The sequence below is a fragment of the Acanthaster planci genome, linkage group LG04 (assembly GCF_054643075.1).
Source record: "Acanthaster planci isolate LZ-2023a linkage group LG04, COTS_SCS, whole genome shotgun sequence".
Classification (NCBI taxonomy): Eukaryota; Metazoa; Echinodermata; class Asteroidea; order Valvatida; family Acanthasteridae; genus Acanthaster; species Acanthaster planci.
The window spans coordinates 7,675,151-7,691,347 of NC_141780.1; the positions used below are offsets into that span (position 1 = coordinate 7,675,151).

The 16,197-nt window shown below is 46.3% G+C and overlaps 3 protein-coding genes across 4 annotated transcripts; all 3 read left to right on the forward strand.

Moving 5' to 3' along the window:
- Positions 1 to 1,655: 1,655 nt before the first annotated feature.
- LOC147799342 (uncharacterized) lies at positions 1,656 to 5,682 on the forward strand. Its single transcript, XM_087135448.1, has 2 exons — positions 1,656 to 5,121; positions 5,270 to 5,682. The coding sequence occupies exons 1-2, from the start codon at positions 1,656 to 1,658 to the stop codon at positions 5,680 to 5,682; spliced, it is 3,879 nt and encodes a 1,292-aa protein (XP_086991574.1).
- LOC147799343 (uncharacterized) lies at positions 4,858 to 10,144 on the forward strand. Of its 2 annotated transcripts, none has more exons than XM_087136298.1 (2): positions 4,858 to 7,515; positions 8,187 to 10,144. In XM_087136298.1, exon 1 carries the CDS (start codon positions 5,837 to 5,839, stop codon positions 7,487 to 7,489), a length of 1,653 nt encoding a protein of 550 aa, XP_086992424.1. In that variant the 5' UTR covers positions 4,858 to 5,836; the 3' UTR covers positions 7,490 to 7,515; positions 8,187 to 10,144. The 2 variants fall into 2 exon arrangements, 1 of the variants encoding a protein (XP_086992424.1); XR_015425095.1 differs by lacking the exon at positions 4,858 to 7,515 and adding an exon at positions 7,524 to 7,835.
- A 26-nt stretch (positions 10,145 to 10,170) lies between these two features.
- Positions 10,171 to 11,880, forward strand: LOC147799344 (uncharacterized). The gene is made up of 3 exons (XM_087135449.1): positions 10,171 to 10,207; positions 11,071 to 11,260; positions 11,469 to 11,880. Exons 1-3 carry the CDS (start codon positions 10,171 to 10,173, stop codon positions 11,878 to 11,880), a joined length of 639 nt encoding a protein of 212 aa, XP_086991575.1.
- The last annotated feature ends 4,317 nt before the right edge of the window (positions 11,881 to 16,197 follow it).

Consider the following 16,197-nt stretch of genomic DNA (forward strand, 5'->3'; position numbering starts at 1 on the left):
TTCACTGAGGCAGTTACTGAGAGTTCACTGAATGATGGACAGCAACGTCCTGAGACTGTCATCTATGACACATCTAACACTAACGAAGATGATGCCCCCCCTTGTGACTCCTCCCCCAGCACCAATAGCCCCTTCGCCTGAGTTTACTTCCCACACCGAGACATCGACACAATGCAAGGCAGAGCCACGTGATGTAGTTCCCCAAAATCAGTCCTGTGACACTTCAAGAAATGATGTGGCAAGTGCCATAACAGCAATGGAAGACATGCTTACAAGAAGAAAGGAGAAACTGCTTCAATTTTCCTGTACGGATGAACTCATTCTCTGTACTTGTGGAGCAGCGCTATCCATCTACAACCGACCACCTGTACTACCTCGGCAGATACACCAGCGGTGAAGCTAGAGAGTGCATCAAGGAACTTCTTGCCCTGAACAGTGACAGCGCCTACCACAAGGCAAAGAAACTTCTAAGCCATATGGTAACAAGTTGCTTGCTGCAAATACCTACCGTGAAAAAATAAAAAGATGGCCAACTGTAAAGCAAGACGATGGAAAGGGACGCATTATCTGTCCGATTTCCTTTTCCAATGTGAGTCAGCTATGTCAACTTTAAGCCAATTGAAAGTTCTTGATGATCCAGCCGAGCACAAGAGGATCATAGAGAAACTACCAAAGCAAGTCTGTTGCGGACAAAACATCTCCAAACAAGTCCTTTCATGGGCACAGTAGTTGTGTGTTATCAATAGAGGGCGCTCTGCCCGCACCGCGCAGTGCCGAACAATCCATTTTAGTTTATACATGGTTCACGAGCATTTTGACAAGTTATACGTCAACAAATTCCCATTTTGCTTCCATTCCGTCAGCTCAGCAAAGTGAGTCGTTTTCTTTACTTATCCTTTAGTTATTGCCTTAGGATAAAGGCAATAAGATAAGCTATTATTAAGCCATTATTAAGTTATTTTTCCAGGGCAAACAAATTGCAAGATTTTTCCGAATACATGTATGATGTCCGAGTTTTGGGCAACCACGTTTCACATGTATGTAAGACATGTTATGTTACACATGTATATGTATAATACAATGTCGCACATGTGTTACGTTTAGACAATGAATGTAAGGGTGTATTTAACTAGAGGTCTAAAGTTTGTGACCAGGATTTATGACGGTGGCATATAGATTTGTCTATATAATTCATTCCTTTTGTGTATTATTTTCAGTCGAACCATCACAACCGTCATCATCAACACCATTGTCATTGTCAGCGTCGTTATACATTATCTATCAACAACTGTATGTTAGACATCAGCCATATTAACTGTCATCAGATATTGTCATCACTGGGATCCATCACACCTTTGATAACTGTCACATGAGCCGAATTGCATCATCCCAGTATTTTTTGCCATCATTTGGAGATACCCTTGTCTATTAGCCAAACAGTTGAGACACATGAGACATTGTTCATGATACAGCAACACCATTGGTTTATTTCTTGCCAGTCAAGACATTAAAGGAGAGTTGAGGACAAGTAGACACTATAATTGAATTTTAGATGTGTGTTGATTGCTGAGTTTACAGCGACAGATTAACGTCAAGTAGCGTGGGCGCTACATTAAGTTCGATTTGTGCTCAAGTTCAAGGATCAACTGTTCATGATGGCTACCGCAGACACAAAGGACATTGCCTCGGATCCCCAGCAACAAACCGTGAAGGAACTGAGAGCAGAACGAAGTCAACTCAGATCAAATATCACGCAGATTATAAAGAAAGTCAAGTCCCTCATGTCTGATCCAGAAAACTTTGAAGAAGTTTCTTCCTTGGCGAAATCCATGGAAGACAATCTCGCCCAGTTCATGGCAGTTCAGACCACATATGATGCAGCACTCACGAGTGCGGCCCAGAAACGCAAGTCAAGGGACTTTCAGGAAGCAGTTGTTGCTGAAACGTCCGAGATAGGTGACATAATTCAAACCTGGCTCCTTGGTGCACGGAAAGAAGTGGAAGATGACCAGAAGCAGGAAACACTCCAGTATCCTTATCCGTCCAGTCAACTCGGGAGACAGACGGGCCCCAGAAGTACTGTGACAGACCGCTCCATAGCTTCTAGTGCTAAACTTCATGCAGCTGCAGAAAGGGCAGCCCTGGAGGCCGAAGCTGCAAGTGAAAAGCAACGACAAGCTCTTGAGGAGGAGGAGTTAAGGCTACGCCAACAGCGCAGACAGATTGAGCTGCAGACAAAAATTGCCAGAGCTGCTGCTATGGAGAAGACATATGCTGAGTTCGAGAAACTTGAAGGCCACTCAGCACCAGTGGAAAACTCCACCCCAAATGCCCAGCCTAAGGACAAGGATGAAGAACCCAGAACACCTTTGAGAGCCAAAGAAAGTGAGGAGGGTCATCAAGTGGTTGACTTTCCTTCGCCTATTTCCCCCATCGCTAACACCACAAGTGTTGCAGATATTCTGACGCAGATGCTTAACACTAGTCAGCAGCAGCAACAGTCATTGGTAGACACCCTGCAGTTGCCAAAGACTGAACTTATGACATTCAATGGAGACCCCATCGAGTATTGGCCATTTATCCGTGCTTTTGAAAACACAGTAGAGAGAGAATCGGTTGGCGATGCAGCTAAGCTGGCCCGCCTGCAGCAGTATTGTACCGGTCCAGCCAAAAGGCTTATCCAGTGCTGTGCAGTCAAGTCTCCAAGTGAGGGCTATTTGTTGGCCAGAAAGCTGCTCAAGGAGCGCTTTGGTAATGAGCACGACATATGCGAGGCATGGATAAACAAGATAGTCACCCGACCCGACATTCGTGACAACAAGGCCCTGCGAGACTATACAGATGACTTGCGAAATTGTCGTGAGACTCTCGACACCATGGGAAAGCTCAGTGAGATCAACACCGGCAGGAGCCTAACTCAGATTGTTGAAAAGCTGCCTTGGGACCTGCGGAAAAGCTGGCTTAAGAGGGTCCACCATATCAAGACGGTCGAGAGCAAAGTTCCTACCATTGATGATGTTGTAAAGTTCGTTGCAGCGTCAGCGGAGCAAGTCAATGATCCCGTATTTGGCAAGCTAGTCAACCGAGATGACATGAGCAAGTCACGTAAGAACGTCAAGCAACAAAGTCAGTCCAGATCGAAACAGCGATCAACTTTCTCTGTACAGGCACAGCCGGCATCTGCTCCTTCAGCTGCCGTGAAATATCAAGCAGCACCTGTGTCAACATCGAATCTCAGAAATGAAAAACCGCCACCCGTATGTGCATATTGTGGACAAGCACATGGGCTCTTTGGCTGTGCACCCTGGAAAGGTCTGAGAGTTGCTGACAGACTGAACTTTGTCTTGGGCAAGCAGTTGTGTGTGAATTGCCTTCAGCCAGGTCATCGCGCCCGTGAATGTAGAAGACAGGCAGTTTGCACTGTGCCAGGATGTGGACTTAAGCATACCAAGTTCCTACACCTGCCCCGTACGAGGAGCGATGACTCACCTCCGAGTCAAGCCTACGGCAATCCCACTCCAGTTGTTTCGCAGCTGCCAAGCCACCCAACTCCAACCGAATCTAGTCAGTCGACATCAAGCGCTTCATCCCATGTGACATGTAGTGCCACTGGGGCCGGCGTCAGTAAAGTGGCCCTACCCATTGTTCCAGTCAGGGTGCGACAACATGGAAGTTCCACAGAAGGTGTAATCACCTATGCATTGTTGGACTCTGGTTCAACACAGAACTTTTGCTCTGAAGCTTTGAAGGAGAAACTTGGAGTACCAGGAAGGCATGAAAGGATGAAGTTGACAACCCTTGAAAACCACGACACACCCATTGATACCTTTGCCGTCACCCTTCAAGTCACCGACATGAATGATGACAACATTCTTGTCATGAAACACGTGCTAACCAGGCCCAAGTTCCACGTCAGTTCCAACTGCCTTGTGACCCAGAAAGAGTTGACTAGATGGCCACACTTGCATGATATCCCCTTGCCTGACATCGATGCAAGAGAAGTTCACTTACTCATTGGGCAAGACAATCCATTAGCTTTGACACCAAAGGAAGTTCGCGAAGGTGGCCCAGGGACACCCTATGCCGTGAGGACTATCCTTGGCTGGACCTTGAATGGACCGATTGGAAATGGGCAGACGAAACACGTGGCTTCACACTTCACAGAGACCGACAACGACCTCCAGCGCCTTGTTGAAAGGTTCTGGAAAACAGATGACATTGGAAGTAATGAGCCCGCCATGTCCATCAATGACCAGAAGGTAGTTTCCATGTGGGAACAGTCTCTGTGTCTAGACGAAGGTCACTATAGTCTAGACATTCCATTTAAGATCAGGCCACCCCGTCTTCCAGACAACAAAGTCATTGCTGAACACCGATTGAGTCTGCTTGGTAGGCATCTGTCACAAAACTCTGACATGAGAGAAAAGTATGTTGCCAACATGTCTGACCTACTTGCTAAAGGCTATGCAGAGGAAGTACCAGAAGAGGAGTTGGACAGGTCTGACGGAGCTGTATGGTATTTGCCACACCACCCGGTGGTGCATCCAAGAAAACCTGGCAAAGTCCGAATTGTATTCGATTGCTCGGCGAAGTACTGTGGCACATCCCTGAATGACAACGTATACCAAGGCCCAGACTTGACCAATCAGCTCCTGGGAGTTCTCCTTCACTTTCGTCAAGAAACCATTGCCTTGATGGCTGATATTGAAGGAATGTTTAACCAGGTGAAAGTGAATAAACCAGATCGTGACGTCTTGCGATTCTTGTGGTGGAACAACGGTTTCAACGAAGATCCGAAGACATGCCGCATGACGACCCATCTCTTTGGTGGAGTCTGGTCACCGAGCATTGCCAACTTTGCCTTGAAATGCACAGGAAGAGACAACGTCAGTCGATTCGATCCCGAGACAATCTCCACCATTGACAAGAACTTTTATGTGGACGATTGCCTCACATCGGTGACCACGGTTCAGGCCGCTTCAAGTCTCATCAGTCAGCTTTGTCAAGCTTTGTCACTCGGGGGCTTTCATCTGACCAAATGGCTCAGTAATTCACGAGATGCTCTGCGAACAGTTCCAGAAGCCGACCGAGCTAAGGGGGTTCCCACGGTTGACATGGATCGTGAGATGTTGCCAACCGAACGTGCCCTTGGGGTGTTGTGGGATACTCAAGCTGACATGTTCACATTCGATGTGTGTTTGAGGGCTGTTAAGCACGATCAGTTCACTCTACGACCCGCTTGGCTTTGCCTGCCCCTTTGTGTTGACAGCCAAAATTCTGTTCCAGCAGCTGTGCAGGCTGAAGGTTGAATGGGACAGTCTCATGCCTGATGACATCGCCCATCAGTGGAATGGCTGGAAGACAGATTTGCCAAACCTGAAGAACATGATGGTACCTCGCTGCTTAAAGCCACTTGGTTTTGGAGAAGTCACATCTGCACAACTCCACCATTTTTCTGACGCTTCAGAGAAAGGGTATGGTGCAGCAACATATCTGCGGATTCAGGACACCAGTGGCAAGATGCACTGCCAGCTAGTCATGGCCAAGGCGAGGCTCGCACCAATCAAGACAACAACCATTCCACGTCTAGAACTCATGGCAGCCATCATATCAGTCAAGCTAGACGAGCTAGTTTGTCAGCATTTGTCGATGCCCCCTGGAAGAGTCGACGTACTGGACTGACAGTACAATTGTACTACACTATCTTCAGAATCAGGAGAAGCGCTACCAAGTATTTGTAGCCAACCGGGTGTCAAGGATTCTGGAGCACACTAGTCCAGCCCAGTGGAGATATGTCGAAACCCAAACAAATCCAGGCGATGATGTTTCTCGCGGCATGACAGCTGAAGAGCTTGTCCTGAATGATCGATGGATCTCTGGACCACGATTTCTGTGGGAAGACAAAAGTGAGTGGCCTCCACAACCAGACTTGAGCCACAAGACACTACCTGATGAAGCCGAGGTGAAAAGGGACACTGGGGTGTACAGTACCATGTCAAGGAAAGACGGAACCGACATACTGGCAGCCCTTCTGAAGAAGTTTTCATCTTGGTACCGGTTGAAAAGGGCAGTTGCCTGGCTTCTCAGGGTCAAAGCTGTACTACTCGCAAGAGTCCAAAAGAGAGAGAGAGATATGAAATTGATGGGACGTCTGACTGTTAGGGAAATCCTGGTGGCAGAAGATGCCATTGTGATGGCCATTCAGAAAGACAACTTTGATGACGCCACTCTGAAGTCGAGCAGTTATTGCAAACTCTCTCCATCAAGGTTCAGCGATGGCATAATTCGCGTTGGAGGACGTCTTGCCAACTCACCCCTGATGAGTGATGAAGCCAAACATCCCCGATTATTACCAGCGAAACATCCAGTCATCCCCTTGATTGTGAGGCACTACCATGTGGCATCAGGACACGCTGGAGCTGAGCGCACACTCGCAGAAGTTAGACAGCGCTTTTGGATCATCAAGGGCCGTGCAGCAGTCAAGTCTATTGTCTTCAATTGTATCCCATGTCGTAGAAGGAAGGCACCCACAGCGACACAAGTTATGGCTGATTTGCCTCAAGACCGCGTCACACCAGGCCATCCACCCTTCACCATGGTCGGCATAGACTATTTTGGGCCGTTTGTGGTCAAAAGAGCCAGGAGTGAGATGAAGAGGTGGGGTTGCCTTTTCACTTGTCTAGCCACAAGAGCTATCCATCTAGAGGTCAGCTACACAATGGAGACAGATTCGTTTATAAATGCTCTTCAACGTTTCATCAGTCGTAGAGGTGCACCAGTAGAAATCAGGTCGGACAACGGCACCAACTTTGTCGGTGGGCAGCGAGAATTGCAACAAGCTGTCAAGAGCTGGAATCAAGACAAGATCTGCGATTATCTTTGTCAGAAGGAGGTCCAGTGGGTCTTTAATCCGCCTGCCGCATCCCACTTTGGAGGCGTCTGGGAGCGCCAAATAAGGACTGTTCGCTCAGTCTTGAATGGTCTTCTCGGGCAACAGATACTCGACGATGAAGGATTGCATACTCTGATGTGTATAGTTGAAGGCATTGTAAATGGTCGCCCCTTGACCAAGTTGTCAGAGGATCCTGATGACCCGGAGCCGTTGACACCCAACCACCTCTTGCTTCTCCGCTCAGGCCCACAGTTACCACCAGGAGAGTTCACGAAGCAAGACATCTACAGACGCCGGTGGAGACAAGTACAATATCTGGCAGAGGTGTTCTGGCGTCGGTGGTCAACAGAGTATCTGTCATCTCTGCAGGAACGGCAGAAGTGGTTGTACCCGCAGCGGAACATTAGGAAAGGCGATCTGGTTCTAGTCAAGTATGAAAACTCCCCTCGAAACCAGTGGCCGCTAGGTCTGGTCACTGACGTCTATCCAGGCAAGGACGGCAGAGTAAGGACCGTCCAGGTGAAAACACGAGCCGGCATATACGACCGACCCACAGACAAGCTTTGCCTTCTTGAGGGAGTGGATATGGGACAGTAGAGCAGACCGCTTCCAGGAGTACAACTGTGAATACTTTCACATATTTCAGCCTTTTTGAAAGCCTTTGGGACATTTTCATTTAACTGTTAGAATATTTTGTCGCATTTTTGGTTTTATTTTTGTAATTCCCCTATCAGGTCATTAGGGGCCGGGATGTTGCGGACAAAACATCTCCAAACAAGTCCTTTCATGGGCACAGTAGTTGTGTGTTATCAATTAGAGGGCGCTCTGCCCGCACCGCGCAGTGCCGAACAATCCATTTTAGTTTATACATGGTTCACGAGCATTTTGACAAGTTATACGTCACCAAATTCCCATTTTGCTTCCATTCCGTCAGCTCAGCAAAGTGAATCGTTTTCTTTATTTATCCTTTAGTTATTGCCTTAGGATAAAAGCAATAAGATAAGCTATTATTAAGCCATTATTAAGTTATTTTTCCAGGGCAAACAAATTGCAAGATTTTTCCGAATACATGTATGATGTCCGAGTTTTGGGCAACCATGTTTCACATGTATGTAAGACATGTTATGTTACACATGTACATGTATATGTATAATACAATGTCGCACATGTGTTACGTTTAGACAATGGATGTAAGGGTGTATTTAACTAGAGGTCTAAAGTTTGTGACCAGGATTTATGACGGTGGCATATAGGTTTGTCTATATAATTTATTCCTTTTGTGTATTATTTTCAGTCGAACCATCACAACCGTCATCATCATCGACACCATTGTCATTGTCAGCGTCGTTATACATTATCTATCGACAACTGTATGTTAGACATCAGCCATATTAACTGTCATCAGATATTGTCATCACTGGGATCCATCACACCTTTGATAACTGTCACATGAGCCGAATTGCATCATCCCAGTATTTTTTGCCATCATTTGGAGACACCCTTGTCCACTAGCCAAACAGTTGAGACACATGAGACATTGTTCATGATACAGCAACACCATTGGTTTATTTCTTGCCAGTCAAGACATTAAAGGAGAGTTGAGGACAAGTAGACACTATAATTGAATTTTAGATGTGTGTTGATTGCTGAGTTTACAGCGACAGATTAACGTCAAGTAGCATGGGCGCTACAAAGTCCAATATAGATGGTTTCGTTTCGTTGATCAGTGGATGTATGACAAGCAAGGTGTCGAACAAGATGACTACTCACCCTTTGCTGAGCTTTGCAAGTTGTTGCCAAGGAGGCCCGTGTTGCCTGCAGTCCCTACCACCAAAGCCTAAGTGAAGAAAAAGGGGAAGATCCGAAGACCAACAAACCCACAAAGTCAGGAACAGCAAGAACATTCACTGCTAAAACAAATAAAATACTGAGAAAGAAAGGGAATGTATCTCAAAGGGGCAGTATTCCCTCTGCACTACCAAAAGTCCAGTCCTCGAACTGCCCACTGTGCAAGGATGAACACCAGTTGGAGTCCTGTGGTGGTTTTGCTGCTATGAAGCTGAACAAACGGCACAAGTTGATAAAAAGGAACGGCCTTTGCTTTGGGTGTCTCAAATGGGACACAGATGACAAGAATGCCAATATAAGAAACAATGTGACAATTGTGGCAAATATCACCCAACGCTTTTCCATGACTACACAAAGGCCCTGCTTGAAGAGAAGAATGCAGACAAGAGCGACACCAAGAAAGGAGTCGTAGTTGTTGAGTCCAATGCAAATAGAGTACAGGCATTCGATGCTGGAGAAAGCTGTTCCCACACGCTCATTGTCCCAGTAGTACTGCACCACCAGAATGACCCAACTAAAAATGTGATAGTGTACCCTCTTTTGGATGAACATTCAGATGCATGTATCATCTCTGATTCTACACTGGAACGGCTTGGCGTTGATGGTGAAGAATTTCATCTAAGCCTCTCCACCATCCTAGCCAAGGGAACAATTTCATCTAGAAAGGTGCATGGACTGATAGTGAAGGGCCTGTCACAAGACACAGAGATAGAGTCAATGCAAATCGTCAACAAATCCCAAGATCCGAAACCGTAAAGGAGTGGCCCCACCTGAGGCATATCGCCAACCTGCTACCTCCCCACTTAAGTGAAAATGAGATTGGGCTGTTGATAGGCTGCAATGCGACCCGTGCTATCAAGCCCAGAGATGTCGTTGATGGAAAGGAAGATGACCCATATGCAGTGCGAACAGTCCTAGGATGGGGAGTTGTAGGAAAGATGCACCGTGCCAGTAACCACAATACTGCCAGTGGATTTTCAACCTCATCACACAAGTCACAACACCACTTTGCATTTCGCACTCAAGTGAAGGAAATCGGCCCCCTTCAAGTCAGCCAAATGTTTGAGCTGGAATTCATTGAGACACACAATGATGAGAAGGTCTCCCTAGACGATCAGAGATTCATGCAGAAGGTGAAATATGGAATCCACAGACAAGAGGACGGGCACCTCCAGATGCCAGTTCCCTTCAAAACAGACAAAGTCCTGCTCCCCAACAACAAGCCCATGGCACTTAGATGGCTAAACAAGCTGAAGACAAAGATGTTGAGTAATCAGAAGTTTCGGGGTGACTATGTGGCATTCATGGACGACATCTTGAAAAAAAAGGGCTACGCACAAAGAGTTCCTGAAGACGAGCTCAACCTAGATGATGGAGCGGTGTGGTACATTCCTCATCACAGGGTGTATCATCCAAAGAAGCTAGGCAAAATGAGGATAGTCTTTGACTGCAGTGCTGAGTTTGAGGGTGAAGTGTTGAACAGACGCCTACTGCAAGGACCTGGCATGACCAACAACCTTGTTGGCGTCCTGTGTCGATTTTGAAAGGACCATGTTGCTTCCCCTGCGACTTTGAAGGTACAGTATGTTCCGCCAAGTAGGTGTCAACGTTGAAGATCGAAACTACCTGAGATTCATATGGTGGCTGGGAGGCTGACAGTGCACTTGTTTGGAGCGAATTCTTCCCCAGCATGTGCAAACTTTGCCATGAAGTGTGCTGCTGACACATATGAAGATAGTTGTGGGATGGCAGCTGCTGATTTCGTACGAAAGGACTTCTTACGTCGATGATGGACTCAAGTCAGTCTCAACAACCAAAGAAGCCTGAAGTTGATCAAAAACAGCAGACAACTGTGTCAGCAGAGTGGATTCCGTGTTCATAAGTACATCTCCAATGACAAAATGGTTCTGAATGCTATACCTGTTGCTGAACGTACTTAGGATGTCCAAAACGTTGATGTGTTCTTGGAGAATCTTCCCATTGAGCGTACTGTACTCTAGGCGTGTAGTGGTGCGTGGAATCTGATACATTCCAATTCAGAGTTCACTTCAGTGACAAGCCACCCACTCGTCGTGGAAATCATGTCAAGTATAAGTTCTATATTTGACCCCCTTGATCTTGTAGCACCAGTGTTGCTTGTCAGAAAGCGCATCCTTCAAACCTTGTGTCATGACGGGTATGCACGGGATGACCCAATATCCGAGGAAATCAGAGCAAAGTGGGAAAAGTGGAGAATTAATATCCAGCACTTGGCATCGATGGAGATCCCACGATGCTTCAAGCCTGAAACCTTTGATGCCGTTCAGTCTGCAGAACTCAACACTTTTCAGATGCCAGTAGCGAAGGCTACGGTCAGTGCAGCTACTTGAGGCTGATAGATGAGAAAGGAAGAGTTGGCACGAGCCTGGTGATGGGAAAGTCTCGAGTAACTCCATCAACATCAGTAACCATCCCTCGACTGGAGCTCACAGCAGCTGTCACCTCAGTGAAAGTCAGCACATTCCTCATGAAGGAACTTGAGTACAGTGGCGTGACTGAATTTTTCTACTCTGACAGCACAGTGGTGCTGGGCTATATTGCAAACAACAGCAAGTTGCTTTTTTGTTGCCAACCACATACAGAAGATCCGAGATCACACCACACCCAATGATTGGTGACATATTGACACTGACATCAACCCAGCTGATGCTGCTTCTCGAAGCCTTTCTACTGAGTCTCTTATTAACAGCAAGCTCTGGTGGAAGGGCCCTGATTTCTTGCAAAAAGGTGAAACCCCTCTGCCCAATCCAGAGCATATGGAGCCTAGTCCAAATGATCCTGAGGTGAAGAGGGCTTCTGCATTCAATGTGCAAGCTAAAACTCAGCACTACCCCAGCATGCTAGAAAGATTCAAGTATTTCTCCAACTTGTTTTGCCTGAAACGAGCTGTGGCATTGTGCCGGCGTTACCTGAAGAAGATCAAAGATCACTGTCTGAAAGCATCTGCTTCTGGATTCGATGCCAGTTCCCCCCTCACCGTAGACGAGTTGCAGCAGGCAGAACAAATGATACTAAAGATGGTACAAGAGGAAGCCTTCCCAAAGGAAATTCAGGCCCTCAGCAAAACTAATGGAGACCAGCGTTGCCTAGGAACCCCCTGAGCAAGAGCAGCCCTCTGTATATGCTTGGCCTAATCATAGATGAAAACCAGCTACTTAGAGTTGGTGGACGAATAAATCATGCCTTGCTACATAACGAGAGCAAGCATCCCATCCTGCTACCACGTCATGGTCATGTAACTGACCTTCTGATCGAATATTACCAAATTCAGTGCAGCCATTCTGGACATGGGATGACCCTAAATAACATTTGACAAGCCGGATTTGGATAGTTGACACCAGAGCATCTGTTACAAGCCATATCTGGAAGTGTGTTATCTGCCGCAAGGTGCACCCTGTGAGCAAAAGATGGCTGAACTACGGTACGACAGACTGGATCCATCCCCGCCATTTACATACAGTGCAGTTGATTTCTTTGGCCCCTTTGTGATTAAAGAAGGAAGGAAAGATCCGAAACGTTGGGGAGTTATCTTCAGTTGTATGGCATCCCGTACAGTTCATATCGAGACAGCAAATTCCCTTAGCACGGATTCCTTTCTGAACGCCTACTGAAGGTTCACTTGCAGAAGAGGCCCGGTGAGACAGCTACGATCTGACATAGGTACAAACTTCGTTGGTGGAAAAAATTAACTTGACAACGCTCTTGCTGAGATGGATCAGTCCATCCTGAAAGACAGCTGTGATTGGGTGAAGTTCAACATGAATGTTTCCACCGCTGGTCACATGGCAGGAGCCTGGGAGCAGATGATTCGTTCAATCAAGAATGCCTTCTCGGCCTTGTTGCGGTAGCATGGGCAACAATTAGATGATGAGCTGTTGAGGACCCTCATGACCGAAGCCGTAGCAATTGGAAACAGTCGACCTCTCACATGCGTTGACACAAGTGCACCAGATATCCCAGAACCACTAACACCGACTCAACTCCTGACATAGAAGGAAAGAGCAGTGCTTCCCCCACCAGGAGTCTTCATCCAACAAGACGTCTATTGTAGATGTAGATGGCATAGAGTTCAGTACCTCACCAACGAGTTTTGGTCATGAAGAAGACAAGGAAGGTCAAACTGCAGGTGGGTCGATCCATTTTAGAGAGACCAATCCACAAACTGGTGTTGCTTATGCGCCGGGGAGTCCCAGACTTGGAGCCAAACAACAAATGAACTTTCATCTAACTTTGACACCAGATGCCAGCCTGGATGCTTCATCAGTGACTGTATTCATGTGCATGGGAGTTTTTTTTGCCAAGTTTAGACTTTTTCGTGCTTGTGTAACCTTCATTTTATCTGTTGAAAAACTGTTGATTATCAATTAAGAGTAATTTGATGTATCAAATTAGGGGAACCATGTGACGGTAGCGGCCTGCTATGTACATTCCTGCCACATGGTGGCGCTGTTGCGCAAACTACATTTTTCCATGACCACGTTTTTAGCAGACATCGTTGGTAAATTTTGACTCGAACCCTGAAGTTTTCTCTCATAACCCGACCTAAGGACAGAGTTTTTACGTGAACCACAGTGAACTATCGCCAACCATCATGAATCATCGTGACACCTGTGAATTCATGAATGCCTTGACATATGTGAAATCCCTTAAATACCAGAACACTAGTGAAATCCCATTATTGGCATAATTCCTGTGAAGGCTATCATGTGAAACCTTGTGAACCTGTATTAAAGAACTCAAGCTCGTTAAATACACAATTAGTCAACTTGAACTTTGAACTTTAATTGAACGCAGACAATCAAGGGAACTTTATAGAGCAATTAACCGAAAACCGCCACAGTGATTGTTTAATGTCATACTGCCCCTGCGTAGCAGGTCGTGGCTGCCCCACTTCAATTTTGTCTACACTCAATATAACGGGATCAAAACTACCAGTCATGTACTACATATTACTGCTGAAAGCTTGCACGTATAACTGTTTGTTGTGAACTTGTTTTGAAAGAGGAACTCGAGCGGCGCCTGGTATCCCTCTGGCTACTGTTGAGTGTTTTTGATCCGTAAACACCACGTCATCGCATACACAAGTTTTACGCTGCCATTTGCTGTTTTAGTGGGTATTGTTTGTTTACTCCCTGTTACCATGCATGTGCCCCTTGGGTGACACAATCATGTCAGAGCAACATACCTTCGCAGGTTCACAGCTGGATATATATGTAGATTTGTGAACTCAATCACATTGATACAGTGCAAGTAAAGACAAAAGATGAACACATCAAATGTTTGTGTGATCTCCCAAACATGCTGGAGGACACCAGTGCTTCATGAATTGGAAATGAATCGTCAGGAAACTGAGCAACTGTGCAAGTCATTTACTGACTCAATAACTGATGCTTCAAAGAGACCACCTGTTCAACTCAGACTCAAGCTTCCAGATTTCCATAAGCTTGGGGACAGTGACAACATATCCTGTTATCTGGCAACATTCAAACGCTTAGCCTCTGGAGCAAAGAAGCCAAGGCAGAAATGGCCTAGACTCCTGGAGCCGTATCTGACTGGGAAGGCACAAAAAGTCTACAGTCTGACTGAGAATGACTAGTTAGACTTCAACAAAATAGTGTCAGCAATTCAGAAGAGATATTTCCGTACGCCGGAGTCATAGCGACAGTTCTTCAAATCTGATCAGAAAAAGGCAGACGATACCTTTGAGGATTTTGCGCAAGACTGGAACTGTACTTCAACAAATAAGAATTGAAACACTGTTGTCATCTTGTAATGACTGACCAATTCCTGTCGACCATCAGGAGTGATGCACTCCGTTTGAAACTGCAAGAGCGCAAACTACAGACAGTGGGTGAAGTTGCCAGGGCAGCGGATGAATATTTGCTACATCAGCGTTCGCATCCAATCCGTCCCCCATCTGTGACTAAAGCCACTAACCCACAGCCTTCACCTTCAACAAATAAACCATCCCGCCACTCAGTAAACCAGTGGCCCCACAGAGTAAACAGCACAGACCAGGACAATTCACGAGTGTTTGTTATCGTTCGAACAGATTGGTCACAGGGTACAAGAGTGGATCCCTCCCTCCCCCTCCTGTGCAGACAAGCCCTCAGTCATCAGTCAAGCCGTCACCATCCCTGGCCAAGCCTGAGAGCAAACCTTCTGTGAACAAGATGAACCTGGTGCGGACAACGTCATCCCAGAGGAGTTGCCCACTCATTGAAGTGACAGTCCATGGAGAGAGTGTCATGGCATTGACCATGGCTCATCAAGCAAGTAAGGCATTTATATATAACGGATTTCTTGGGTACTGCTTTAGCAGAGGCACCAAAACGATTTTGGACCTATGTAAAACAGCTGAACAAAGAAAGTTATGGAATTGCTGACCTGGAAAGGGATGGAACGATCGTCATTGAGCACGTGGAAAAGGCCAGTGTTTTAAATCAACAGTTCAAGAGTGTTTTCACTAAGGAGGGGGAAGGAGATGTTCCGTCTTTGGGCACCAGCCCTTATAACCAGATTGGTCATCTGAGCATTACAAAGGACGGGATCATGAAGCTGTTGAGGGAACTTAATATAAATAAATCACTTAGACCTGACGGCACTCCACCGTGGTTCCTACAGATGGGGGCAGAAGAGTTGGCCGGCCCTCTTCAAGATCTGTTCCAGTCTTCAATCAACACTGGATTTGTACTGAAGGAGGCTTACATAGCACCCATATTCAAAAATGGAAACGGAAACTGTCCTGCTAATTACCGGCCTGTCTCTTTGACTTCGGTCATATGCAAGGTAATGAGGCACATCATCAACAATCATGTCATGAAACACATGGATGACGACAAGATTCTTACGGACTGCCAACATGGTTTCCGGGCTAGAAGATCAACTGAAACTCAACTCATCTTGACAATCAATGATATCAGTAAGGAATTAAACAACAACAACCTGGTTGATGTTGCATTGCTGGATTTCACCAGAGCATTCAATAAGGTTCCCCACTGTCGTCTATTAGCGAAGCTGCATTATTATGGTCTAGGAGGAGAAATTACCACTTGGGTGGAAAATTTCTTGAAGGATCACACCCAATGTGTTGTTGTCAATGGGCATTTTTCAGCCCCTGCATTGGTAACATCGGGAGTGCCTCCGGGACTGTGACAGGGCCTCTTTGGTTCTTATTGTACATCAGTGATATGCAAAACAACATCACCTCCAAGACCAGACTATTTGCAGATGACTGCATCCTCAACACACCAGTGTCAGCAGACCAAGATACAAGTGCACTTCAGCATGATCTGCAATCACTAGAAGGCTGGCATGACACCTAGATGATGGACTTTAATCCCAATAAGTTTTATACAATGACAATTGAGGAACCCACCTCAAGACTCCTACATCTTTTGTGGCTGCAACTGGATTGT

Bases quoted from the DNA above. Each gene is read 5' to 3' on its own strand.
- LOC147799342 (XM_087135448.1), top strand. From the start codon at position 1,656: ATGGCTACCGCAGACACAAAGGACATTGCCTCGGATCCCCAGCAACAA. The intron at 5,122-5,269 runs GTGAGATGTTGC...TTGTGTTGACAG, and splicing joins TCCCACGGTTGACATGGATC to CCAAAATTCTGTTCCAGCAG.
- LOC147799343 (XM_087136298.1), top strand. From the start codon at position 5,837: ATGACAGCTGAAGAGCTTGTCCTGAATGATCGATGGATCTCTGGACCA.
- LOC147799344 (XM_087135449.1), top strand. From the start codon at position 10,171: ATGAGGATAGTCTTTGACTGCAGTGCTGAGTTTGAGG. The intron at 10,208-11,070 runs GTGAAGTGTTGA...AACACTTTTCAG, and splicing joins CTGCAGTGCTGAGTTTGAGG to ATGCCAGTAGCGAAGGCTAC. The intron at 11,261-11,468 runs GTACAGTGGCGT...TCTTATTAACAG, and splicing joins TTCCTCATGAAGGAACTTGA to CAAGCTCTGGTGGAAGGGCC.